Source organism: Macaca fascicularis, chromosome 1, assembly GCF_037993035.2.
Source record: "Macaca fascicularis isolate 582-1 chromosome 1, T2T-MFA8v1.1".
Classification (NCBI taxonomy): Eukaryota; Metazoa; Chordata; class Mammalia; order Primates; family Cercopithecidae; genus Macaca; species Macaca fascicularis.
The window spans coordinates 188,326,928-188,352,619 of NC_088375.1; the positions used below are offsets into that span (position 1 = coordinate 188,326,928).

Here is a 25,692-nt window from a genome sequence, read left to right on the forward strand (position 1 = left end):
AGCCATAAGATTCCTGTGTGGGTTATGGTCTTGGTAAGAGCTTCCAGTCCCCCAGTCTCCCAGGTGACCAGACTCCCAGAGCACTCAGGCACAAAGTCCTGAGTTTAAAAATCTGTCACTCACGCAAGAAGCTGCATTTGCAGCACAGGCAATATCTGTCGCTCCTTCTTCCTTGACCGCTTAAAGATGTTGTTTTCCTCCTCATGAAGGGAGTGGCGGTCTGTGGTACAGGGCACATCCACCAGCACCTACCCAGAGTGTTAAAGGTAAAGTATTAAAGATCCTTATAGGCTTCTCTTCCTTAGACCAGAGATGTTTTAGGCCCCTGGCCCAAGTTTGTGAAATATTCCCTCTGCCCATCCCTCCTTTGCAGAGTACCTGACAAAGTTCTTCATTTTAACTTGGTAGACATTGTGAAATAATGACTGGGGAAATAGTATATCTGGGAATATTCATGGCTGGTCAAAAACCCAAAATTAACACATAAACAACTATAATTTTTTTTTTTAGAGACAAATATTGCTCTGTTGCCCAGACTGGAGTACAGTGATGTGATCATAGGTCACTGCAGCCTCAAACGCCCTGGGATCAAGCAGTCCTCCCACCTCAGCCTCCTGAGTAGCTGGGGCGACAGATGCAAACCACCACTCCAGACTAATTGACTAATTATATATATATACACATACACACACACACACACACACACACACACACACACACACACACACAATTTTTTTATTTTTTTTGAGATGGAGTCTTCTCTGTCGCCCAGGCTGGAGTGCAGTGGTGCAATCTCGGCTCATTGCAAGCTCCGCCTCCTGGGTTTACGCCATTCTCCTGCCTCAGCCTCCCGAGCAGCTGGGACTACAGGCACCCACCACCATGCCCGGTTAATTTTTTGTAGTTTTAGTAGAGACAGGGCTTCACCGTGCTAGCCAGGATGGTCTCAATCTCCTGACCTCATGATCCGCCCGCCTCGGCCTCCCAAAGTGCTGGGATTACAGGCATGAGCCACCGCGCCTGGCCTAATTTTTGTATTTTTGTAGAGACAGCATTTTGCTATGTTGCCCAGGCTAACTATAATTCTCTAAACAGTACACTTACGATTTGGTCATTTCTGTATTATACTCCAATAGGAAAGTTATTACAGTCTGGACAACATAGTGAGAGTGAGACCCCACCTGTACAAAAAATTTTTTTTAATTAGCCAGGCGTGGTGGTGGCATGCACCTGTAGTCCTGACTACAAAAAATTAGCCAGGTGTGGTGGCATGCACCTATAGTCCCAGCTACTCAAGTGGCTCAAATGGAAGGAATACTTGAGCCCAGGAGGTTGAGGATGTGGTAGGCCGAGATTGTGCCATTGCACTTTAGCCTGGGAGATACAGTAAGACTTTGTCTCAAAAAATAAATAAATAAAATAAAGTTATTAGAAAATTATGACAGGAGGCTGGGCACAGTGGCGCACATCTGTAATCCCAGCACTTTGGGAGGCCAAGCTGGGTGGATCACCTGAGGTCAGGAGTTCGAGACCAGCCTGGCCAACATGGTGAAACCCCGCCTCTACTCAAAATACAAAAATTAGCCAGGTATGGTGGCACATGCCTATAATCCCAGCTACTCGGGAGGCTACGGCAGGAGAATCACTTGAACTTGGGAGGCAGAGGTTGCAGTGAGCCGAGAGTGCGCCACTGCACTCCAGCCTGAACACCAAAGCGAGACTCCATCTCAAAAAAAAAAAAAAAAAAATTAGCCGGGTGTGGTGGCAGCACTCTTGTAGTCCCAGCTACTACTCAGGAGGCTGAGGTGGGAGCACTGCTTGAACCTAGGGGGTGGAGGTTGCAGTAAGCCAAGATTGCACCACTGCACTCTAGCCTTGGCGACAAAGCAAGACTTCGCCTCAAGAAAAAAAAAAAGAAGCTTACGATAGGACACAAAAATAACCACAAAACTTAAAAGGAAACAAGACTCCTTGAGCAAGTCAGCAGAAACAGAATCCCAGTAAAACTGAATTCCCAGTTTATTTGTTTGTTTGTTTTTGGGATGGAGTCTCACTCTGTCACCCAGGTTGGAGTGCAATGGCGCGATCTCAGCTCACTGCAACCTCCAACTCCTGGGTTCAAGCGATTCTCCCACCTCAGCCTCCTAAGTAGCTGGGACTACAGGTACATGATACCACACTCGGCTAATTTTTGTATTTTTTTAGTACAGACGGGGTTTCGCCATGTTGGCCAGGTTGGTCTCAAAATCTTGACCTCAGGTGATCCACTCGCCTCAGCCTCCTAAGGTGCTGGGATTACAAGCATGAGCCATCATGCCTGACTGACCCCAATTTGTTTTTTCAATGAGACTAGTCAATTGCAGGAGTGAGAAAGGGAGAAAGAGTAGGAGTGAGATGGGGAGAAAGAGTAGATGAAGTTCCATCTGTAATTGATTGTCAACAATAGTTTTGATATAGGAATTATCCAATGTAGAATTAAAATATTAATATAAACCTTCCTAGATAACAAAAGAAGTTAAAAGAAAAACAAAACAGCAAGGACAGAGACCCCACAGTGAAAGAAACATGGTAAATAAACACAGTAAAATAATTTGACAGGGCCCAGGCGCAGTGGCTCACACCTGTAATTCCAGCACTTTGGGAGGCTGAGGCAAGCAGATCACGAGGTCAAGAGATCAAGACCATCCTGGCCAACATGGTGAAACCCCATCTCTACTAAAAACACAAAAATTATCTGGGCGTGGTGGCGCGCACCTGTAGTCCCAGATACTCAGGTGGCTGAGGCAGGAGAATCGCTTAAACCCAGGAGGCAGAGGTTGCAGTGAGCCAAGATCGTACCACTGCACTCCAGTCTGGCAACAGAGTGAGACTCCATCTCAAAAAAAATTAGGCCGGGAGCAGTGGCTCACGCCTACAATCCCAGCACTTTGGGAGGCCAAGGCGGGCGAATCACCCGAGGTCAGGAATTCAAGACCAGCCTGGCCAACATGGCGAAACCCTGTCTCTACTAAAAATACAAAAATTAGCCTGGCATGGTGGCGGGTACCTGTAATCCCAGCTACTCAGGAGGCTGAGGCAGGAGAATCGCTTGAACCTGGGAGGCGGAGGTTGCAGTGAGCCAAGATTGTGCCACTGCACCCCAGCCTGGGCGACACAGCGAGACTCCGTCTCAAAATAAATAAATAAATACAAAAATTAGTCGGGCATGGTGGCGGGTGCCTGTAATCCCAGCTACTTGGGAGGCTGAGGCACAAGAATTGCTTGAACCCGGAATGTGGAGGTTGCAGTGAGCCAAGATGAGGCCACTGAACTCCAACTTGGGCAACACAGCGAGACTCTGTCTCAAAAAATAAATAAATAAAATAATAATAATTTGACAGAGCTGAGATCAAAATCATCAATGGCATCAATTGCTTAAGTCAGCAATGAAAAGAATAAAATTTATAGATTGGCTCACAAAGCAAAACCTGTCTATGCAGCATATAAGAGATACACCTAAAAGGAAATGGCCTAAATACAAAGGGATGAGCAAAGGTACAGCTGCAATGTTAAATAAGAAAAAAGCTGTAGGAGTTTCCCCGACCCAAAAAGGAGGATATGTCTATAGACTCTTTCCTTACTCCTTCTCAAGTGTCCTGAGTCGTGGCCACAACTCTTAGGAAGATGGCTACAAGATATACTTAGGACCGCTGGACTCCTGAGCCCCCAATGCAGAGAAACAGCAGAGCTATGTAATTTCAAGGGGACTATAAATCGATGGCAATATATCTGAATATCTTGGTTCTAATATATCTAATATTGCTTCAGTAGTGTCAACAGTGGAAAATGTTCATTTTGAGGGGCCAAGGCGGGCGGATTGCTTTAGCCCAGGAGTTCGAGAACTGCCTGGGCAATATGACAAAACCCCATCTCTACAAAAAATACCAGAAAAATTAGCTGGGCATGCTGGCATGTGCTTGTAGTCCCAGCTACTTGGGAAGATGAGGCAGGAGAATTGCTTGAGCCAGGGAGCAGAGGTTGCAGTGAGCCAAGATTGTGCCATTGTACTCCAGCCTGGGCAATGGGAGTGAAACCCTGTCTCAAAAATAAAAAAATATGTTGATCTCAGTCACAGAAGAAAGAAAAGGAAGTTGTACTGTTGCACTACACTTAGGAAACATTTAGGGAGGGTAGTCAAATCACTCCACATCAGATATGGCATGTGCATCTTCACATCAGGCACTGGCATGGATGTCAGTCATAAATAACCAGTCCTGCCAGGATAGTGCTCCCACTGAATCTCAGCCCTGGGCAAGTGTCTAACAAATATTATTTGTATTAATATAAATTTGTATGATATTGTATTATAAGGGAAGATAGAAACATGTTCAAATAAACATCATATTATTTGAAATAGAGCTCACAAAAAAAAAGTTGTGAGTTGGGGGGAAGGGTTAGTGTCTTCCATGAACATGCAGAGCTCTGAGGTCCTGGCCCTTCTCCAGCTGATGGACAAGTGGAGCTGGGAGAAGGATGGAGTTACCAAGAGTATGTAGAGCCCTGAGATAGTATTCTTCTTTGCATCTAAAGTGCTTAACGCAGCTGGGCGTGGTGGCTCACACCTGTAATCCTAATGCTTTGGGAGGCTGAGGCAGGAGGATCACTTGAACTCAGGAATTCGAGACCAGCTTGGACAACATAGTGAGACTTCATCTCTACAAAAAATTAAAAAATCAGCCAGGCATGGTGCACGTGCCTGTAGTCTCAACTACTTGGGAGGTTGAGGTAGGAGGATCCCTTAAGCCCAGAAAGTCAAGACTGAAGTGAGCCATGATTGAGCCACTGCATTCCAGCCCCAGCAAGACCTTGTCTCAAATAAATAAATAAAAGTACTTAACACTTGCCTACCACAGCAGAGTATATTGTACACAACTAGGTTTTTTTTTGTTTTGTTTTGTTTTGTTTTTGAGACAAAGTCTCGCTCTTGTACCCCAGGCTGGAGTACAATGGTGTGATCTCGGCTCACTGCAATCTCTGCCTCCTGGGTTCAAGCAATTCTCCTGCCTCGGCCTCCCGAGTAGCTGGGATTACAGGTGCCTGCCACCACACCCTTTTGTATTTCTAGTAGAGACAGGGTTTCACCATGTTGGCCAGGCTGGTCTCGAACTCCTGACCTCAGGTGATCCACCCGCCTCAGCCTCCCAAAGTGCTGGGATTACAGTCGTGAGCCACCGTGCCCGGCCACAACTAGTTTTTCAACAAACAAATTAACAAAGACATCTTCAAACATCAAAGCTGTCAAGTGAAATAGCAGGTCACTCATTCTATATTGTTCCAAAATAAGTAGCTAGGATCAATGAATGGAAATAATAATTATAATAATGGTAAGGATTGTGATGATTATAATACTAGTGAATGTTTTCTATATTCCAGACATTGTGCCAAATGCATTCTTATTTAATTTTCACCTACAGGATAGGCACTATACTATTACCCTCATTTTACAGATGAAGAAGCTGAAGTTTAACTGAAAGTTAAGTAACTCACTGAAACTTCTCCGGCTGATAAGTAATGGAACCAGGTCTAATCCAAGCAGTCTGATTCCAGAATCCTTGCCCTCACCCATATACTATGCAATCTACAGATTGCAGTAAGAGGCAGAACTTTCTAACATTGTAAGTGTTCAACAACAGAATCTCAGTGTGCACCCATCAATGGATGTGTTTAAGCATAGGCTGAAAAATGATGATGGCTCCTGCTTGCCTAATTTTCACCGCCAGGTACTATACTAAGTGCTTTCCCTGGATACTCACTGAATCCGCACAATAATCCTAAGTGGTAGGATTACCCTGTTTCACAAACGAAGAGGTTGAAGTTCAGCAAGATCAAGTTTGCCTAAGGTTAGTAAGTAGCACCCCTGTAATGTAGAAATTGGTTAGGCTGACAGGAGAGGTCATGCTCTCTCCACCATGTTCCACTGCTCTCATATCAAGAAAAATGAATAGGCCAGGCACAGTGGCTCACACCTGTAATCCCAGCACTTTGGGAGGCTGAGGCGAGTGGATCACTTGAGGTCAGGTGTTCGAGGCCAGTCTGACCAACATGGTGAAACCCTGTCTCTATTAAAAAAAACAAAATTAGCCAGGCGTGGCGGCACACACCTGTAATCCCAGCTGCTTGGGAGGCTAAGGCAGGAGAACTGAACTTTGAACTGAGGCTTGAACCAGGGAGGCAGAGGTTGCAGTGAGCCAAGATTGCACCACTGCACTCCAGCCTGGGCAACAAGAGCAAAACTGTCTCAAAGAAAAAGAAAAAAAAATGAGTAGGGGATTCCTACACAGGCAGAAAGCAAGTCTCAAGCCTATCCAAGATTCCATAAGCCTTGGTCTTTCTTTCAGTTTCTTAGAGTGATTGAGGCAGAATGGTGAGAACTAGACAGATTGGGTAAATCAGGTGACAACACAGAGACAACAGCTATATATTTTATATATTTTTAGAAATATGTGTTCTAAACAAATATTTTTAGAATATGCCATTTAAAATAAAATAAATAACTTAAAAACATGAAGAGACTGGCCTGGACAATGGCTCACACCTATAATCCCAGCACTTTGGGAGGCTGAGGTGGGAGGACTGCTCAAGCTCAGGAGTTCAAGACCAGCCTGGGCAACATAGTGAGACCCCATCACTACAAAAAATCATTTGCTGGGCATGATGGCACACTCCTCTAGTCCCAGCTACTCGGGAAACAGAGGCAGAAGAACCCCTTGAGCCCAGGAGGTTGAGGCTGCAGTGAGCTGTGTTCACACCACTGTACTCCAGCCTGGGTGACAAAGTGAAAACCTGTCACTCAAAAAAAAAATTTAAAAGTAAATATGGAGACTTTCAACATGATTCATAATAAGAGACTGTAAATTAGATACTATCCATTTGGTAAAAAAATTAAGTTTGATAGCATCAATGTTGGCAGGATGTGGGAAATCAGTACTCATTCCTTATCAGTAGGAGTGAAACTGGTTTAACCTCCACAGAGATTTAGCAATCTCTATCAAAATCTTAAATTGATATAAACTGTTATTCAACAACTATACTTCAAAAATGTTAACAAAATTAAAAAAGGACTTAATCCCAGGACACATTATTAAATGAAAAAAATACGGCCGGGCGCGGTGGCTCACGCCTGTAATCCCAGCACTTTGGGAGGCCGAGACGGGCGGATCACGAGGTCAGGAGATCGAGACCATCCTGGCTAACACGGTGAAACCCCGTCTCTACTAAAAAATACAAAAAACTAGCCGGGCGAGGTGGCGGGCGCCTATAGTCCCAGCTACTCGGGAGGCTGAGGCAGGAGAATGGCGTGAACCCGGGAGGCGGAGCTTGCAGTGAGCTGAGATCCGGCCACTGCACTCCAGCCTGGGCGACAGAGCGAGACTCCGTCTCAAAAAAAAAAAATAAATAGAAAAAAATACAAAGTTCAGAAGAGTGAGTACAATATAATATACTATCGGCCAGGTGCAGTGGCTCACGCCTGTAATCCCAGCACTTTGGGAGGCCGAGGCGGGTGGATCACGAGGTCTGGAGTTCAAGACCAGCCTGGCCAAGATGGTGAAGCCCAGTCTCTACTAAAAAAAAAATACAAAAATTAGCCGGGCATGGTGGTGGGTGCTTGTAATCCCAGCTACTCAGGAGGCTGAGGCAGAGAATTGCTTGAACCCGGGAGGCAGTGGTTGCAGTGAGCAGAGATCGCACCCTTGCACTCCAGCCTGGGCAACAAAAGTGAAACTCCTTCTCAAAAAAAAAAAAAAAAAAAAAAAAGAAACAATCATTATCTACAGGGTGGGGAAATAGGGGGCTACAGGCCAGAAGAGAGAAACTCACTTTTCACTGGATACTCTTTTGTGCCTTCTGAATTTTGTACCGTGTGCTGTACTAACATTCAAAAATAAATAAATGAGTTTATTCATACTTATCTTCGTGAGGCTTTCTGAGCAACCAAGTGACTTGAGAAATAAAGTAAGCCTAATAACTTTTTTCCCCACTCAAATAGGTTCAAATTCTTTTTTGCTGCCAACTGTCTTTAATGGAGACAATAACCAGTCATCTAAGCTGATTTTTCTTTTGGTCAAATCACCAATGTAGAACTGGCTGGTCCAGAAACAGCTCTACATACTCAAACATAGGGGCTGGATCCTAACCCCTCAGGCCCTGGAGCCAGGATGGGGAGCCCACATTAAGCTGGATGCATGTCCTAAATCAAGAATCACTCACCCGGTCATAGGTGTCCCCCTCCAGTTCTCCCCATTTCCTGCCATCCCATGAGGTAACTCGAACTCGATTTCCATCCCTGATCTCTTGAGGCACATAGCTGTGAAGGATCTTCTGTAGTCTGGCTATTCGGGAAGTGGAGAGATCATTGGCAGCAAGATTGCCTGTGGAAATAAAGATACTTCAGAGGCCATGGCCCAGTGAAACATTCCACCAGCAATGGCACTAATGGAGTCAGAACAATTCTCAGGCAGTCCCAGCCAACACAAACCCCAGCATCAGGAACATTTATTATGTGCATGGCACAGCATCAGTCATTCTGGAGTGGGGTTGCAATGGCAAACACCTACATGGGCCAGAAAGTTATTTAAGTCAATGAATAAAGCAGACCAAGTAAGACTCCTTTCCTTTCTCCTTTCCTGTCCCCTCTCCCCTTTCTCCCCCTCTCTTTCCCCTTTTCCTTTCCTATTCCCATTCCTTTCCTCTTTCTCCTCTCCTTTCTCCTTTTCCTTTCCTTTCCCCTCCCCTTTTCCCCCTCCCCTTTCCTCTCCTCCCTTTCTTTCCTTTCCTTTATTTCCTTTTCTTTTCTTTCTCTCTCTCTTTCCTTTTTCTTTTTTTTTTTTTTTTGAGACAGTCTCATTCTGTCACCCAGGCTGGAGTTCAGTGGCACACTCTCGGCTAACTGCAACCTCCACCTCCTGGGTTCAAGCGATTATCATGCCTCAGCCTCCCAAGTAACTGGGACCATGGGTGTGCGCCACTTCACCTGGCTAATTTTTGCATTTTTAGTAGAGACAGGGTTTCATCATGTTGGCCAGACTGGTCTTGAACTCCTTACCTCAGGTGATCCCACCTGCCTTGGCCTCCCAAAGTGCTAGGATTACGGGTGTGAGCCATTGCACCCAGCCACATTCTTTTTTTTTTTTTTTTTTTTAAAGACAGGGTCTTTGAGTCTAGGCACAGTGGCTCACGCCTCTCATCCCAGCACTTTGGGAGGAGGCCAAGGTAGGTGAATTGCTTCAGCCCAGGAGTTCGAGGCCAGCCTGGGCAACATAGCAATACCTCATTTCTACAAAAATAAAAATGTATTTAAATAATTTTTTAAAAAGAGACTGAAAGGCCGGGAGCGGTGGCTCACGCCTGTAATCCCAGCACTTTGGGAGGCCAAGGCAGGCAGATCACAAGGTACGGAGATTGAGACCATCATGGCTAACATAGTGAAACCCCATCTCTATTAAAAATACAAAAAATTCGCTGAGCATGGTGGTGGGTGCCTGTAGTCCCAGCTACTCGGGTGGCTGAGGCAGGAGAATGGCGTGAACCCAAGAGGCAGAGCTTGCAGTGAGCCAAGATCGCACCACTGCACTCCAGCCTGGGCGACAGAGCGAGACTCTGTTTAAAAAAAAAAAAAAAAGAGAGAGACTGGGTCTCATTATGTTGCCCAGGTGGGTCTTGAATTCCTGGCCTCAAGCAATTCTCCCACCTCAGCCTCCCAAAGTGCTGGGATAATGGGTATGGGCCACCATGCCCAGCAAAGAATATTTCTTTCTTTTCTTTTTTTTTTTTTTTTTGAGACGGAGCCTCACTCTGTCACCCAGGCTGGAGTGCAGTGGCCTCCAAGTAGCTGGGACTACAGGCGCCCGCCACCGCGCCTGGCTAGTTTTTTGTATTTTTTTTTTTAGTAGAGACAGGGTTTCACCATGTTAGCCAGGATGGTCTCGATCTCCTGACCTCGTGATCCACCCACCTCGGCCTCCCAAAGTGCTGGGATTACAGGCTTGAGCCACCACGCCCGGCCAAGAATATTTATTTCTAAAAAAATATGCTCTCCCACTATTCTGGAAACCTATGGCTCTCTTCATCTTTGGTAGATACTACAGTGGATTTACCCAAAATTATTCTCCTCTTCCCCCTTAGGAATAGAACCCCAATTTTTTGGAAGGGGAAAATTGCCCCAGAAGACTACATTTCTCAACGTTTCTTTAGTTTCGCTCTTGTTGCCCAGGCTAGAGTGCAATGGTGTGATCTCGGTTTACAGTAACCTCCACCTCCTGGGTTCAAGCGATTCTCCTGCCTCAGCCTCCCGAGTAGCTGGGATTACAGGCATGTGCCACCATGCCAGCCAATGTTGTATTTTTAGTAGAGACGGGGTTTCTCCATGTTGGTCAGGTTGGTCTTGAACTCCCGACCTCAGGTGATCTGCCTGCCTCGGCCTCCCAAAGTGCTTGGATTACAGGTGTGCGCCACCAGACCCGGCCAAGCCTTTCTTTCACAACTAAATATGACTATATGACTAACTTTTAGTCATAGTTGTAGGCAGAAGTATTGGATAGGAATTCTGGGAAGATATTTTTAAAAAGCTGACATAATTGGGAGATGAAATGAGTCTCTTTTGCCCAATCCTTTCCTCTTGACTTAAATATGGATGTGATGGCTGGACCTCCAGCAGTCATTTTGGACCATGAGGCCTTGCCTTAGAGCTTTATTAGTTATATATCTTCTCCCTCTTAAAGGGAGGGAGGCTAAGGCTAACACTAGCAACAAAATACATTGCAAAAGGAAAAAGGGAGCTTAAGTCCCTGATGATTGTGGAGCCTCCATACCTGGAGTGCCTATATCTCAGCTTCTCTTATGTAAGAGATAAATTAATGTTTCCTCTTTAAGCTAATTAGTTAGGTTTTCTATCAAATGCATCCAAACCTAATTCTGATTTACCATCTATCTTTCATTTTCTCTTTATTGATAGACATGAGTTCAAGAAATATCTCACTTTGCTTAGTGCTACTGTGATAAAAATATTGCAAGTTTGATGATAAATGACAGTTGATACCTGGCCTCTGAGTCAAAGAGCAACAAGGGAGGGTGCAAGAATGCAAGATGCGAGTGTCTACCTTATCTAATGGGAGTGGTCACTACTATGAACCAGCTTAGTAATACCACAAATAAATGTCTCCCTTTTTTTTATTTTAATGGAGACGAGGTCTCACTATGTTGCCCAGGCTAATCTTGAACTCCTGGACTCAAGTATTCCATCTGCCTTGGCCTCCTAGCTTGTGCTGGGATTACAGGCGTAAGTCACCGCCCCCGGCCAATGTCTCCATTTTTGAGGGCACTCAAAGAAGTAAAAATTGTATTCTCTGCTCTAGAGGAATTTGCAGAAGGATATGAACTGAGAAAAAGAAAGATGGGTTCCAGTTCTGGCTCTACCTCTAATTCTTGTATTATTTATTTAATCTCCACAGAACTCAATTTCTCCCTCCATAAAATATGAGGGCTAGACTAAGTAAACCCTAACTTCCCTTCTTATACAAATTCTGTGATCCTGTCTTCCTCGAATCAAGAGTCGTCATTTGGATAAGGAGCTGGGATGAAGGTGAGGTGCTGATAGTTAAGCACACCTTAGAAGAACAACTCTCAATTACTTCTTCTTTGCCCTTCTTCCTCCTCCTAGTTCAAGTTCCTCCTCCTCCAAGTAATCCTACCCTTACTCATCTCCCTTCTAATGGATTCCCACAGCATTCAGTCAGATGAGAATTGTCCAGCACATCGGCTGGGCTCTCTTGCATTGGATTCATTAAGCCCATGACCCATCTTTTCTTCCCTCCCTCTGGACTTCCAGAAAATGTGATACCTGTCTGAATCAACCAATGCCTATCATAAGGCTGGATGCTGACTCAAACTGTGCAAGCCGGCTGACAAGAGCTGGAAAACAAGGGTCTAGGCCCAACAGAAAGGCTTGGGCACAGCGCAAGAGAAGCCTGGCTGAGCTCCACTGCACTCCAACTTGGGTAGAAAAGCGAAACTTCGTCTCAAAAAAAAAAAAAACAAAACAGTGCACAAGGCCTTGGCTGGGCTACTTTACTGAGACAAATAAGATGTGGGCCTATCCCCAAGGAATCCACCTTTATTTATTTTTTTTTTTTGAGACAGAGTTTTGTTCTTGTTGCCCAAGCTGGAGTGCAATGGCACGATCTCGGCTCACTGCAACCTCCATCTCCCAGGTTCAAGCGATTCTCCTGCCTTAGCCTCTCCAGTAGCTGGGATTAGCCTGCTACCAGGCCCGGCTAGTTTTTTGTATTTTAAATAGAAACGGGGTTTCACCATGTTAGCCAGGCTGGTCTTGAACTCCTGACCTCAGGTGATCCACCCGCCTCAGCCTTCCAAAGTGCTGGAATTATATGCGTGAGTCACCGTGCCCGGCCAGAATCCATCTTCTTTAAGAGGGAGAAGATATAACTAGTAAAGCCCTAAGGCAAGGCTAATGTTGCAAGGGCGATACCCATGCTGTGGGAGCACAGGAAACAGGCATCATTTCTGAACCGGCCAGCAGAAGTCATAAGGAAAGACGTCCAAGAAGTGGCACACTTGAGCTGAGGCTTGAAAGTCAAAAGGATGGCTGGGCATGGTGGCTCACACCTGTAATCCCAGCATTTTGGGAGGCCGAGGCGGGCGGATCACAAGGTCAGGAGGTCGAAACCATCCTGGCTAACACGGTGAAACCCTGTCTCTACTAAAAGTACAAAAACAAATTAGCCAGGCATGGTGGCGGGTGCCTGTAGTCCTAGCTACTCAGAAGGCTGAGGCAGGAGAATGGCGTGAACCCGGGAGGCAGAGCTTGCAGTGAGCCAAGGTCGCGCCAGCCTGGGCAACAGAGTGAGACTCCGTTTCAAAAAAAAAAAAGAAAGTCAAAAGAATTTGGACAGCCAAGGGTGAGGGAATTCCAGGGAGAAAATTTAACAAGAGCAAAGGCAACAGAGAGTAGCAGAGTAAGGTTAAAGCACATAAAGCCTGGAAGAGTGACATATAAAACATATAAATGGTGACTGCAGGTAGATCTTATCATTTTAGCTAGTAGGCTAAAGAAATGGGCTTAATCTTAGAGGAAAACTAAACAGATGAAGAGGAGTGTGTGTCATGTGATCAACTGATCAGAGCCCTACTTTAATCTGACTTCAGAGAACTTGTTCAGCAATCTTTCTTGACCAATTAACAGAGAAAGAGAGGAACTAACGAAAAAATATACAAGCTTAGCAAGTAAGTACTACCCTCCACTCTGACTTTGGGACTAGAGAACCTACCATATTCTTTTTGTGTGTGTGTGTGTGAGACAGGGTTTCACTCTGTCACCAAGGTTGCAGTGCAGTGGCACGATCTCAGCTCATTGTAACCTCCACCTCCCAGGTTCAAGCAATTCTCCTGCCTCAGCTTCCTGAGTAGTTGGTATTACAGGCGTGCACCATCACACCTGGCTAATTTATATATTTTTAGTAGAGACAGGGTTTCACCATGTTGACCAGGCTGGTCTGGAACTCCTGCCATCAGGTGATCTGAATGCCTCAGCCTCCCAAAGTGCTGGGATTACAGACATGAGCCACTGCACCCGGCTGAACCTACTATATTCAATGTACCTGGGACTAGATGAGGTGGGGAGCTCTCTCTGCCCAACACACCAGCACCCCGACTTACGGCAACAGCCAGTCTGAAGCAACGCTAGTGTCTTTCCCCCAGGAGCTGCACACAGGTCAAGCACGATGTCCCCAGGCTGAAGGCCAAGTGCCAGGACAGGCAGCAAGGAGGCAGCATCCATCAGGTAGTAGTCCATGACACCCAGGCTGCCAGGTCTGGAAAAGAGGAGACCACTTTATTGTTAAATTCCAGGTCAGGACACCCACTGGGAGTCAAGGCCACCAAGTCCATGCCCTCTGGGGCCTGAGCTCCAATCAGCAAAAATTCATTTCTCAGACCCACACTTACTTATTCACTTATTCATTCATCTATACGGGAGCCAGAATTATTATTTATTTATTTATTTATTTATTTATTGACAGAGTTTCACTTTTGTTGCCCAGGCTGGAGTGCAGTGGCACGATCTCGGCACACTGCAACCTCTGCCTCCCAGTTTCAAGTGATTCTCCTGCCTCAGCCTCCCGAGTAGCTGGGATTACAGGTGCCCGCCACCATGCCTGGCTAATTTTTTTTTTTTTTTTTGAGATGCAGTCTCGCTCTGTTGCCCAGGCTGGAGTGCAGTGGAGCAATGTTGGCTCACTGCAACCTCTGCCTCCCAGATTCAAGTGATTCTCCTGTCTCAGCCTCCCGAGTAGCTGGGATTACAGGCATGTACTACCACGCCCAGCTAATTTTTTGTATTTTTTAGTAGAGACGGGGTTTCACTATTTTGGCCAGGCTGGTCTTGAACTCCTAATCTCACACGATCTGCCCGATTTGGCCTCCCAAAGTGCTGGGATTACAGGTGTGAGCCACTGTGCCTGGCCAATTACTGTTTTTAAATACCTGTCTTCCTCACTAAACTGGAAGCTCTATGAGGGCTTGTGCGTCAAGGCACTTGAATGCCTAGTATTTGGTAGACAAATTTTTTTTTTTTTTTTTTTTTTGAGATACAGTCTCGCTCTGTCGCCCAGGCTGGAGTACAGTGGCACGATCTCAGCTCACTATAATCTCCGCCTCCCGGGTTCAAGCAATTCTCCTGCCTCAGCCTCCCAAGTAGCTGGGACTACAGGTGCACACCACCACACCCAGCTAATTTTTTTTTTTTTTTTTTTTTGAGACAGAATCTCGCTCTGTCACCCAGGCTGGAGTGCAGTGGCATGATCTCAGCTCACTGCAAGCTCCACCTCCCGGGTTCACGCCGTTCTCCTGCCTCAGCCTCCCGAGTAGCTGGGACTACAGGCGCATGCTGCCACGCCCGGCTAATTTTTTGTATTTTTAGTAGAGACGGGGTTTCACCGTGTTAGCCAGGATGGTTTTGATCTTCTGACCTTGTGATCCGCCTGCCTCGGCCTCCCAAAGTTCTGGGATTACAGGCATGAGCCACCGTGCCCAGCCACCCAGCTAATTTTTTTGTATTTTAGTAGAGACAGGGTTTCACCATGTTGCCCAGGCTGGTCTCAAACTCCTGAGCTCAGGCAATCCGCCCGCCTCAGCCTCCCAAAGTGCTAGGATTAGAGGCGTGAGCCACCGCGCCCAGTCAATATTTTTAAATAAATAAATCAGTCTTTCAAAATTTATTCTTTTCAAAAAATAAATCAGTCTTTTTGAAAGTCCGATAAAGTCTTTCAAAAAGTTGTAGGGTATCGATTCCCATACCCTACAACTAACATTGAGCTCTCCTTAATTGTTAAAGCAGAATTCAGCATTTGATTCTGCAGTCTTTTCTCATGCAACTTCATATACATGAGGACTGAATCAAGAAACTGGAAGTTCTTTCTTTTTCCCAGTCTAATACCAAGTTTGTGCCCCTATGCCAGCCCTATTTCCTAGGAAAGTCCCACTACCTCTTTGCTACCATGAAGTTACTTTTCCTATTCACTTTGATGGGTGGCTGTGAGGGCAAAATGAGAAGACTGCTGTGAATAACACACATTTCAACTTGAGAGAGCCCAGTGAGTGCTCATGTAAAAGGTGGCTGTTTTCTGCCAGAGGCACAGAGCAGAGTGGGTTCAAAGTGCAGGTTCTGGGTTTAAATATTAGCCACATCACTTACCATCTGAGGGACCTAAAGCAAGTAAGAATCTTAACTTCTGTGTACCTCAGTTTCCCCAAATGTAAAAGAGGAGCAATAATAACTACTTCATAAGGCTGTTGACAGAACAAAAAGAGATAACATATACATGGCACCTCAAAAAATGCCTAGTCTGTATAAACATGCCATAAATATTAGCAATATTATGGTCCTTATTACAGAGAGTAGACGCTGAGTCTCATCATATCTACTTCCAGCAGGCACTCAGGACTGCTTGTCACGGCTCCAGATCCTACCTGGCAGGAGGGAAGCGACTGACATCCCCTCTGGCAAAAGTGAAGCATCGAAGGTTCGGACTGCAGGCCCAGGAGGCAGGGGATGGGGCTGCAGATTGGCCACCCTCAGACTGCAGTTCCCAGTGGGAGATGGCTTCATTCACAAAGTCCTTGGCGCTCAGCTGCTCCAGCTTAGCACTTACATGATCCCAGGCAGCAAAGTTATTGACCAGTGCACCATACTTCTGCTCTGAGAGGAGACTGACACGGATTGATGGCCAAAGATCTCCAAACTGCACACTGTAAGTCATGTCAAAATACTGCAAAGCCAGTCGAACGGCAGGGAATTTGGGCTCTGTGGCAGCCTAAAAGAGAGAGGACAGGCTTATTGGTTTTCCCAGTCTTGCCTCTACCCCCTACTACCTGACCCCACCTCAGAGTCTAGGGGCAACTTGGATCCAGCTAGTGCCCACTCCTGCTTTTGCATCCTGCCTTCCTGCCAGAGAAGTGTGAGAGGGAACAGTAGCAGAGGGTGGGCCTTCCCATCTCAGGGTTGTCCAATAAAGATGTAACTCTCATGGTACTGTGCGGGGGTCATCAAGGAGGGGGACCTTGGAGTAAGAGGAACTTAGAAGAATGGGAGCTCAGGAGAGGACTCTTGAGGAAAGCCTGCAGAAGATTAGGAGAAACTATGGAGGCTCTGGGAAGCTTTGAACTTAAAAGCAAAAGGCCCTTTTCTTCTGAACAGTCCTATTAGAAAGCACTTTCATGTCTTCTAGCTTATGTGAGCACTACAACTGATAGCTCAGTAAGATACAAAAAAAAATTAGTAACGTTTCAATGTGATGAAGAGATGCGGGTAACTTACCTAGCGTCATGCAGTGACCAGCACCATAATGCTTAGAATTAGAGGGTTGAGGGTCATGTTGGGAGAGTTCCCAGACCCCAGAAAGGTAGGATAAGGAGGGCACACAGAATCCTGAGGTGTGAACCAAAACAGGGACTTGTAGAATGACTGCTATGGGGGTAACAGGAGACAAGAGGACAAGAGCGAGGAGGCAGAGTAAAAGAGAAATGAAGACTTCAGATGAGGAGTCCACAAGTTGGTCCTAGTTGCTGCAGCTGGGATGCTTGTTATAGCTGGCAATCTTGTTACTATCTATGCCTTGCTCTGGCCTAGATTTTTGGTCTGGTCAGAACTTTTGCTCTGGCCTTCATTTCTTGTTATGGTGAGGACTCTCACTCTGACTGTGACTTTTGCCCCTGCTGGGACTCTTGCTCTGGCCTTGACCTTTGCCATGTTGGGGACTCTTGCTCCGGTTCCAACTTTTGCCATCATAGAATCTTGCTCTTGCCCTGACCTCTGCTAATTTGAGGACTCTCACCCTGGCGCTCATTTATGCTAAGCTGGGGACTCTCACTCTGGCCGTGACTTGTGTTTTGTTGAGGACTACTGCTCCGGCCCCAGCTTCTGCTAGGATAGGGACTCCTTTTCTGGCTTGGACTTCTGCTCAAATGATGGCTCTTGCTCCGGCTCTGACTTCTGTCATCACGAGGACTTGCTTTGGCTCCGGCTTTGGCTTTGGTGGGAACTCCTGCTCTCACTGTCACTACTCTGGCATTCCCTAATAATAGTCGAACTACAGCTGGGATTGGTGTTACAGCTGGAATCCTTGGATGAAGGCAAAGGGCAGCTGTAGGGAATCTGCAGGGGCTCTTTGCAAGGGCCTTGAGAGGCCACAGGGTAGATATGGAGGCCACAGGGGACAGTATCAGGGTAGGCCCGGACTCGGGGGACAATAGGTAAACTTCGAGGATCAAAGGGTGTTCTCAAAGGGATAAAAGAATAGATGTGGGTAGAACAAGGAGGCATCACAGGCTGACGACGAGGTTGGGGTGGGCCCCTAGGAGTGCTATAGGTGTCACACCGAGGCACAATGGGAGGGGGGCCTTTCGAATGATTGAGGGAGCCAGACAGTGGGCAGGGATGGGGGGTAGAGGGAACCACAGAGTATATATGGGTATTGCAGGGGGGCCCTATGGAGGGCCCATGGGGGCTGCTCTGAGCATAACTATTGGGCGAGACAGGATCACAAGGAAGGCTGAGGGGAAGAGAAGTGGGGATAACCGTTTTGAGGGTTCTACGGACCACAGTCGGTAAGGCAGTCCCTGGGGGAAGTTCTTTGGGGCTGGAATTTGAAGGAGTTGTGATGTATGGCTCCATACAAGAAGGACCAGAGAGGCAGGAGGGAGGTGGGGGAGAGGTGCGGGCCTTAGTGGGCTTGGGCTGGCTAGAAGGGGTGTGCTGGGGAGTATTGACTAGGGAGAGACATTTGTGGGGAGTATGTGACTGTCTTAACTCTGGGGACTTAGGGGACTCCGGTTGGGGGGAAACTGGGGTGGGAAGAGGGGGTTCATTATAGCTTCTGCGGGGAAGTGACTGGGGTGGAGATATAAACTGGTTGCCCAGGGGTGAAGGGAAGGAAAGGACAGAATGAGGACCATGGGGACGAGATGGTTCCTGGGAACAAGGGGGACCATTTGTGGTGCCCGGAGTTAGGATGAGGTAAGAGTTCCCACTTGGCTCCCAGGAGAGAACGGACTCAAAGCAAGCCTTCCTGGGAGCCTGGGACTGGGGTGACCAAGCAGAATCAGTACTCCTGGGGTGCAGGCGGATGGCATAGCAAGGACTTCCAGGGGTAGGCATGTAGGCCTCTGAAGAAAGATGGGAGTAATGATAAGAGCCGTCCTGAAGTGACCTGGGAAAGCCAGGCCTACCTGCCTGAGAAGAGAGTGGGGAGCCACAACAATTTTTCTTAAGGGGCAGGTCAAGCTGTGGTTTGGGTTCACAAGAGTCTAGAGGCCTAAGGCTGCCACAGTAAAAGCTGCCAGTAGGTGGGGAAGGTGCTGGGGAGAGAAGGGGGTCATTATAACTTCTCCCTGAGGACCAGTGAGAGGGCAGAGAGATCATCAGCCCAGTTTCCAAAACTCTGTGAGAAGGGGTTGAGGAGTCCATAGGACTAGTTTCCACTGGCCGGCGAGCAAGAGGAGGTGAAATCGTGAGGCAAGTTCCCGGGGTCCTATGTGTAGGAGGAGGTGAAATCATGGGTCCAGTTTCCAAGGGTACATGAGTGAGCTGAGGGGAGGTCACTGGGCTCGTTCCCGGGGACTGATGAGCAAGGGGAAAGGAGGTTGCCGGGCTGGTTCCAAAAGCTGAAGGGCATCTGCTGGAGTAACAGAGATTAGTGCGCTGGTCAAAGTATGCGCCTTGAACACAGGCACGCCGCATTCTCGAGGGACTCATCCAGCTGCAGTAAGGGGTCCGCTGACAGAGAGGGGATGACCCCGGAATGCTGAACTGCTCAAAATAAGGGCTGGAGAGTGGGGAACCCGAGTGCCAGGGCTCGCGGCAGTAGGTCCTTTCCGGGAGTGGGGAAGAGGACTCAAAAGAACATCTCCCTGACTGCAAGGAAGGTTGTGCGGGTGGAAGAGATGGTGGAGGCCGCGAGGGCATCGGCTGGGGTGGGTAGGGGGGCGTGCCAGTCATAGAAGAAATTCCAGGGCTTCCAGGGAGGCAAGAAAAAGGGTCTCTGGAGAAGCAGGGAGATTCCAGAGGATGAGAGGATTCGTTGCACCTTTTGCCAGGGTTTGGGCCGGCAGTACGGGCAGGGTCGTCGCTGTAACCTTTCCCGGTCGCCAGAGGCAGTTCGAGGTTGAGGAAGGGGCTGAATCCTTTCCTGCAAGGCGGCGGAGACCCAGGAGTGCAGGGAAGGTCGCTATGGTATTTTCCGAGGGGTGAGGGCGAACGGGCTGGAAAATCAATGAGGAAAGGAGGAGAAGTCATGTGGGGGAAGAATGGGCAAGGGAAAAGGGGAGGGGAGGGAGGGAAGTAAAAGGGGTAGTGGGGGACAGAAAGGTATGTGCACACAGCTGAGGAACAAGAGACCGTGACATCACTAAAAGAATGAAGGCGAAGGTGATGACGCAACTTAGAGGGGCGGAGTCAGGAGACTGCAGACGTAACAAGTGGAAGAAACAAACGCTCGGGACAGAAAGAGTGAGGATAGAGGCGGTGACGGAACAGACGTGAGAGGGAGGTGCCTCCGGATGCTCAGATAAGTACTTGGGAAAGACGCGTAGGCGTTCTAGAGGGCCGGGAAATGGAAGGACTGGAGAACTTTCCACCCTCACTTTTCCCTCCTGCGCCCCCAGCTGGACCTTACCCATTTTTTCTTATGTCGATGTCTCCGCGGGACCGTCGCGAAGTCCACACGCTTCAGCAGCTCCCGGACACCCCTCAGTGTCAGCGCAGCCATGTCCGCGTGCGCCACTGGGTAATTCCGACCGGAACCGCAGCGGGAGACTCGCGTGTTCCGGGGAGGTGGTGAGCGCCACCCGGCGGGACACTAGCGAAAAAAGGGGAAGGAAATACTTCCGACGTTCTCCCAGGACTCCGCGCGCCTCTAGAGACTCCGCCCCGCCAGGGATCCCCTGAAGGCTGCTGGAAAAAGAGCAACCTGGCACCCGGAATGATGACTCTTCCTGGATGCTTGGAGCAGTGCGAGGGACTCCAAAGAAGCCCCTAGCCCACTTAGGGGATCAGGGAGGATTAGGAGCTGGTGGTTGAGTACCGAAAGAGTTAGCTAGGCGAAAAGGGAAGGGAAGGGCCTCCTAGACCGAAATTGCATGGAGGAAGATCCTTAGGTAGAGGAAAATGAGATCAGACTTGTAGGCAGAAGATTTGCAGTGAAACGAATGAAGCTTAAGTTTCAGGACCTATCATTTGCACGCCCCCTTTCAAGGAACTATACCTAATTTGTATTATTATTATTTTTTTCTTGAGACAGAGTCTCCCTCTGTCGCCCAGGCTGGAGTGCAGTGGCACGATCACAGCTCTCTGCAACCCTTGCCTCCTCGGTTCAAGCGATTCTCCTGCTTCAGCCTCCCAAGGAGCTGGGATTACAGGTGTGCACCACCACACCCGCTAATTTTTGTATTTTTAGTAGAGATGGAGTTTCACCATGTTGGCCAGGCTGGTCCCGAACTCCTGTCCTCAAGTGATCCACCTGCCTTGGCCTCCCAAAGTGCTGGGATTACAGGCGTAAGCCACAGTGCCCGGCCAAGTTTTGTATTTTTTTTTATTTTAACTATGCCTTCTCAAATTCTGGAAGCGTTAGGCCCCACAACATTTGACATCACTGAATCCAGTGGAGAGGAGGGACATGATCAGAAACTGTGTTTTTAAATGATCATTCAACAGCCAATTATCAGGGTGGGTAGGAGTGAGAGAGGGAGATCAAAAGGCAGGGAGATTGGCTGGGATTACAGACATTGTTACCAGAGAGAGGGTTCTTGGATCTCTCACAAGAAAGAATTCAGGGCGAGTACGCAATGCAAAGTGAGAGCAAGTTTATTAAAGTAAAAGAATGAAAGAATGGATGTTCCATAGATAGAGCAGCCCCAAAGGGCTGCTGGTTGCCCCATTTTTATGGTTATTTCTTGATGGTACCCTAAACAAGGGGTTATTCACACCTCCTCTTTTTAAGAGGAAGTCTCGCTCTGATGCCTAGGCTGGAGTGCAGTGACTTGATGTGATCTCGGCTCACTGCAAGCTCCGCCTCCCCGGTTCACGCCATTCTCCTACCTTAGCCTCCCAATAGCTGGGACTACAGGCGCCCGCCACCTCGCCCAGCTAATTTTTTGTATTTTTGGTAGAGACAGGGTTTCACCCTGTTAGCCAGGAGGGTCTCGATCTCCTGACCTCGTGATCTACCCGCCTGGGCCTCACCAAAGTGCTGGGATTACAGATGTGAGCCACCATGCCTGACTGCCTCCTTTTTTTAGACCACATAGGGTAACTTCCTAACCTTGCCATATAAACTGTCGTGGCGCTGGTGGGAGTGCAGCCATGAGGATGACCAGAGGTTACTCTCGTAGCCATTTTGGTTTTGGTGGGTTTTGGCGGACTCTTACTGCAACCGGTATCAGCAAGGTCTTTATGAGCTGTATTTTGTGCTGACCTGTCTCAAACTGTGGCTTAGAATGTCTTAACCGTCTGGGAGTGCAGCCCAATGGGTTTCAGCTAAGGGAGGAGACCACCCCTCATATCATCTTATGCCCAATTTCTGCCTCCAAAGAAAGAAGTAAAAACTAAAAGGCAGAAATGAAAGCCACAGGCAGACAGCCGGGCGCCGCACCCTGGTCCTGGTAGTTAGAGATCTAACCCTGACCTAATCGGTTATGTTATCTATAGATTATAGTCATTGTATAGAAATGCACTATGAAAATCCCTATCTTGTTTTGTTCCAATCTAATTACCGGTGCATGCAGCCCCCAGTCAAGTACTCCCTGCTTGCTCCATCAATCACAACACTCTCACATGCACCCCCTTAGAGTTGTGAGCCCTTAAAAGGGAGAGGAATTGCTCACTCGGGGGGCTCGGCTCTTGAGAGTGAAGTCTTGCCGATGCCCCTGGCCAAATAAACCCCTTCCTTCTTTAACTCGGTGTCTGAGGAGTTTTGTCTGCGGCTCGTCCTGCTACATTTCTGTGTTCCCTAACCGGGGGGCGAGGTGAATGGTGGATGGTTGAGGCAGCTCCTTAGGCGGCTTAAGCCTGCCCTGTGGATCATCCCTGCCGGGGACTCGGACCAGCCCAAGTGACGCGGATCCTGAAAGCGCTGCTGGGTAGGCATTTGCCCCGGTGGGACGCCTCACCAGAGCAGTGTGTGGCAGGCCCCCGTGGAGGATCAACGCAGTGGCTGAACACTGGGAATGAACGAGCACTTGGAGTCTGGACATCTAAAACTTGGTAAGACTAGTCTTTGAAACTTGCCCACTCCATTTGAGTGGAAGCGTGGCCTGATCCCCCATGGTGTGCCTTTATCGGCACTTTGGTTTTGGTTTGGGTTTTGATTTGGTTTGAATTGCTTGACAGGACCGGTCTTGGGAACTTGCCCACTCCATTTGAGTGGAAGCGTGGCCTGATCACCCACGGCGTGCCTTTATCAGCACTTTGGTTTTGACTTGGTTTGAATTGCTTGACAGGATTGGTCTTGGGAACTTGCCTACTCCATTTGAGTGGAAGCGTGGCCTGATCACCCACAGTGTGCCTGTACCAGCACTTTGGTTTTTGTTTTTGACTTGACTTGGATTGCTTGGTACTTTGGTTTTGACCTGGCTTGGATTTCTGGATACTCTGATTTTGGTTTTGATCTTGGTTTGGTGTAAACTACAAAAGTGTGTGTGTGTGCCCTTTTTACCCGTTCTTCGTTTTGTGGTGTGCATGTGGTGTAAGCATGGTGTTTTGTCTAGAGGAAACATGGGTGAGGCACAAAGTAAGCCCATCCCACTAAGAACTATGTTGAAAAATTTCAAAAAAAGGATTTAAGGGAGACTATGGAGTACTATGACACCAGGAAAACTTAAAACTTTGTGTAAGATAGACTGGCCAGCATTAGAGGTAGCTTGGCCATTAGAAAGAAGCCTGGGCAGGTCCCTTGTTTCAAAGGTGTAGCACAAGGTAACATGTAAGCCAGGGAACCCAGACCAGTTCCTGTACATAGACACTTGGTTATAGTTGGTTTTAGACCCCCGCTCCCAACACACAGTAGTTGAGAGAACAGCAGCATAAGCAGCTGGCAGAGGCAAGGAAAGACCAGCAGAGAGAGAGAAAGGAAAGAGACAGAGAGGAAAAGAGGCAAAGAGAGAGAGAGGAAGAGACGGAGAGGAAGAGACAAAGAGGGAGTCAAGGAGAGAGAGAGAGAGAAAGACAGAGGCAGAGAGAGAGAGGAAAAGACAGAGGCAAAAAGAAAGTCAAAGAGAGAGAGACAAAGTCAAAGAGAGAAAGAGAGTATATAAGTAGTTAAAAAAAAAAAAGTGTACCCTATTCCTTTAAAAGCCATCATACCAATTCTAATTTGGACAAAACAAGGTCTTATTAATAGCAAAGGATAATTAAAATCCCAAACTTACAAGGTTTTCAACAAAAGTAAAGTTTGCTAAAAGTTAACAGTGTAACATGTATTATAGTAACTTCTATTCTTATGGCCTTAGACAGTCTAGTCCACAAACATAAAAAAAGGTTTGCTTTGGAAAAGAATGGTTATCATCTTCGGAAAAAAAGGGGGGAGAAGGGGGGGCGGAATTTATATAAAAAGAGGGTTATATGGTAAATTCTTGCCCTGAAATAAATTAACTGGTTGTTTAAAGAAAGAAGTGTGTGTAATAAGTCAGAAAGTTAAGGTATGTGGAAAAATTGCCTGTAAAAGTTGTGACAGAAAAAAAAGGTTATAAAAAAAGTGTTAAAAAAGGAATTTATACAAAAAAAATGTATAATTTAAAAGTAACTAGGCCTCCTGAATGTAAAACTATTGAAAAAAAAAAACAGTTTATGTGCAAGGTGTATAAGAAAAGCAAAATATATCTGTGGTAAAAGGATTATAAGGAAGCATAAGAATGTACATTTTTACCTACATTAAAAAGTTTTTAAAAATTATTGTTTTGAAGGTTTAAGCAAGTTTTAAAACATTAATTGTAAAGAACATTCTGTGTGTAAACATATTAGCTAAAGTTAAAGAAGTATCATCCAGTTTTTCTGTGAACTGGACATTAAAGTAAAAGCATAACAAGTTTTTCTTAAAGCACCAACCTGCTCTTTAGCAAAAATTATAAAAGGTTAAAAAGAGTCTATGAAATCTTACCTTATGGTCAAACATTAAAAATTAAATAAATATGTCTACAAGGTTTTATTAAAATTAGGTTTAACATTAATAACACGCTAATATAAAGATAACATTTAGCTTATCTGGTATAAAAATCATACGAGAAGCATTGTTAAATGTAAAATGGTATTTGGCTTTCTTTGGTTTAAAAACCAATAAAAAATAGGAGCTAAAGGAAATTTATCAGTAAAAAGGCACTAAGGACTATAAAGTCCACTGCCAAGGTCCCCACATTTAAAACAAAAGGTCAATTTCTTAAAAATTATATACTTGGTTTATCTTCCACTTTCTCAAAAAAAAAAAAAAAAACAAAAAACAAAAAGTCTTTTAGCACACGTGCCACCCCTAGAATTTCCAGTAAACCAGCACCAGCCTGAAGATCATGTTCTCATCAAAAGGTGGAAAGAAGAAAAACTCGAGCCAGCCTGAAAAGGACCCTACCTTGTGCTGCTAACCACCAAAACTGCTGTTTGTACAGCAAAAAAGGATGGACTCATCACACCTGAGTCAAGAAAGCACCACCCCCTCCAGAGTCGTGGGCCGTAGTCCCAGGGTAAAACCCTACCAAACTAAAGCTAAGAAAAATTTAACTCTTTTCATCTATTCTATTACTCTTTCTTCTTTCCTCGTTCTATTGCTGACCATCTAGTTATTAATATAACCAAGTCAATTTTGCCTCAAACTATTGCATTTAATGCTTGCCTTGTTATACCCTTTGAGGACTTGCCAAGTCAAAGACAGCTTTCTACTTCAGAAAAGTACCTCTGTCTCTCCTGACTCTCCTCAGACTAGACATTAGTAAACTAGGACCATTTAATCCAGGGACATCTCGATAAAGACCCCAGTGCTAACCAGGAGTCTTGCCCCCTGATGTAGAGCTTTCATGCCATAGTTGGTCCCACATTCTGTGGACCACTAAAGAGCAAGGATGGACTGCCCCAACCAGTTTTTGTAATTTTCCTAAAACCATACA

At 46.6% G+C, this 25,692-nt stretch overlaps 2 protein-coding genes across 17 annotated transcripts in view; both read right to left on the reverse strand.

Moving 5' to 3' along the window:
• LOC102134628 (fatty-acid amide hydrolase 1) overlaps positions 1-20,341 on the reverse strand; it is a 60,991-nt gene extending 40,650 nt beyond the window's left edge. For 14 of the 16 annotated variants that reach the window (XR_006692295.3, XR_012420621.1, XR_012420633.1 and 11 more), the window contains exons 1-5: positions 20,223-20,341; positions 16,021-16,364; positions 13,711-13,865; positions 8,248-8,408; positions 124-248 (exon numbers count right to left, since the gene is read on the reverse strand). Coding sequence is in view for 4 of the 16 variants with exons in the window: in XM_065533524.1 (XP_065389596.1) it covers positions 124-248; positions 8,248-8,408; positions 13,711-13,865; positions 16,021-16,364; positions 20,223-20,315 (878 nt within the window). In the remaining 12 variants the exon portion in view is untranslated. Of the gene's footprint in view, positions 1-123; positions 249-8,247; positions 8,409-13,710; positions 13,866-16,020; positions 16,365-16,867; positions 19,810-20,222 lie in introns of those variants that run through there. The other 2 variants (XM_065533529.2, XM_074007777.1) reach the window with 2 other exon arrangements.
• LOC107127536 (sperm head and tail associated protein-like) lies at positions 17,335-19,513 on the reverse strand. Its single transcript, XM_015436508.4, is given in 2 exon segments — positions 17,335-17,557; positions 17,559-19,513. Coding segments are annotated over 2 exon segments (2,178 nt in total).
• Positions 20,342-25,692: the final 5,351 nt, after the last annotated feature.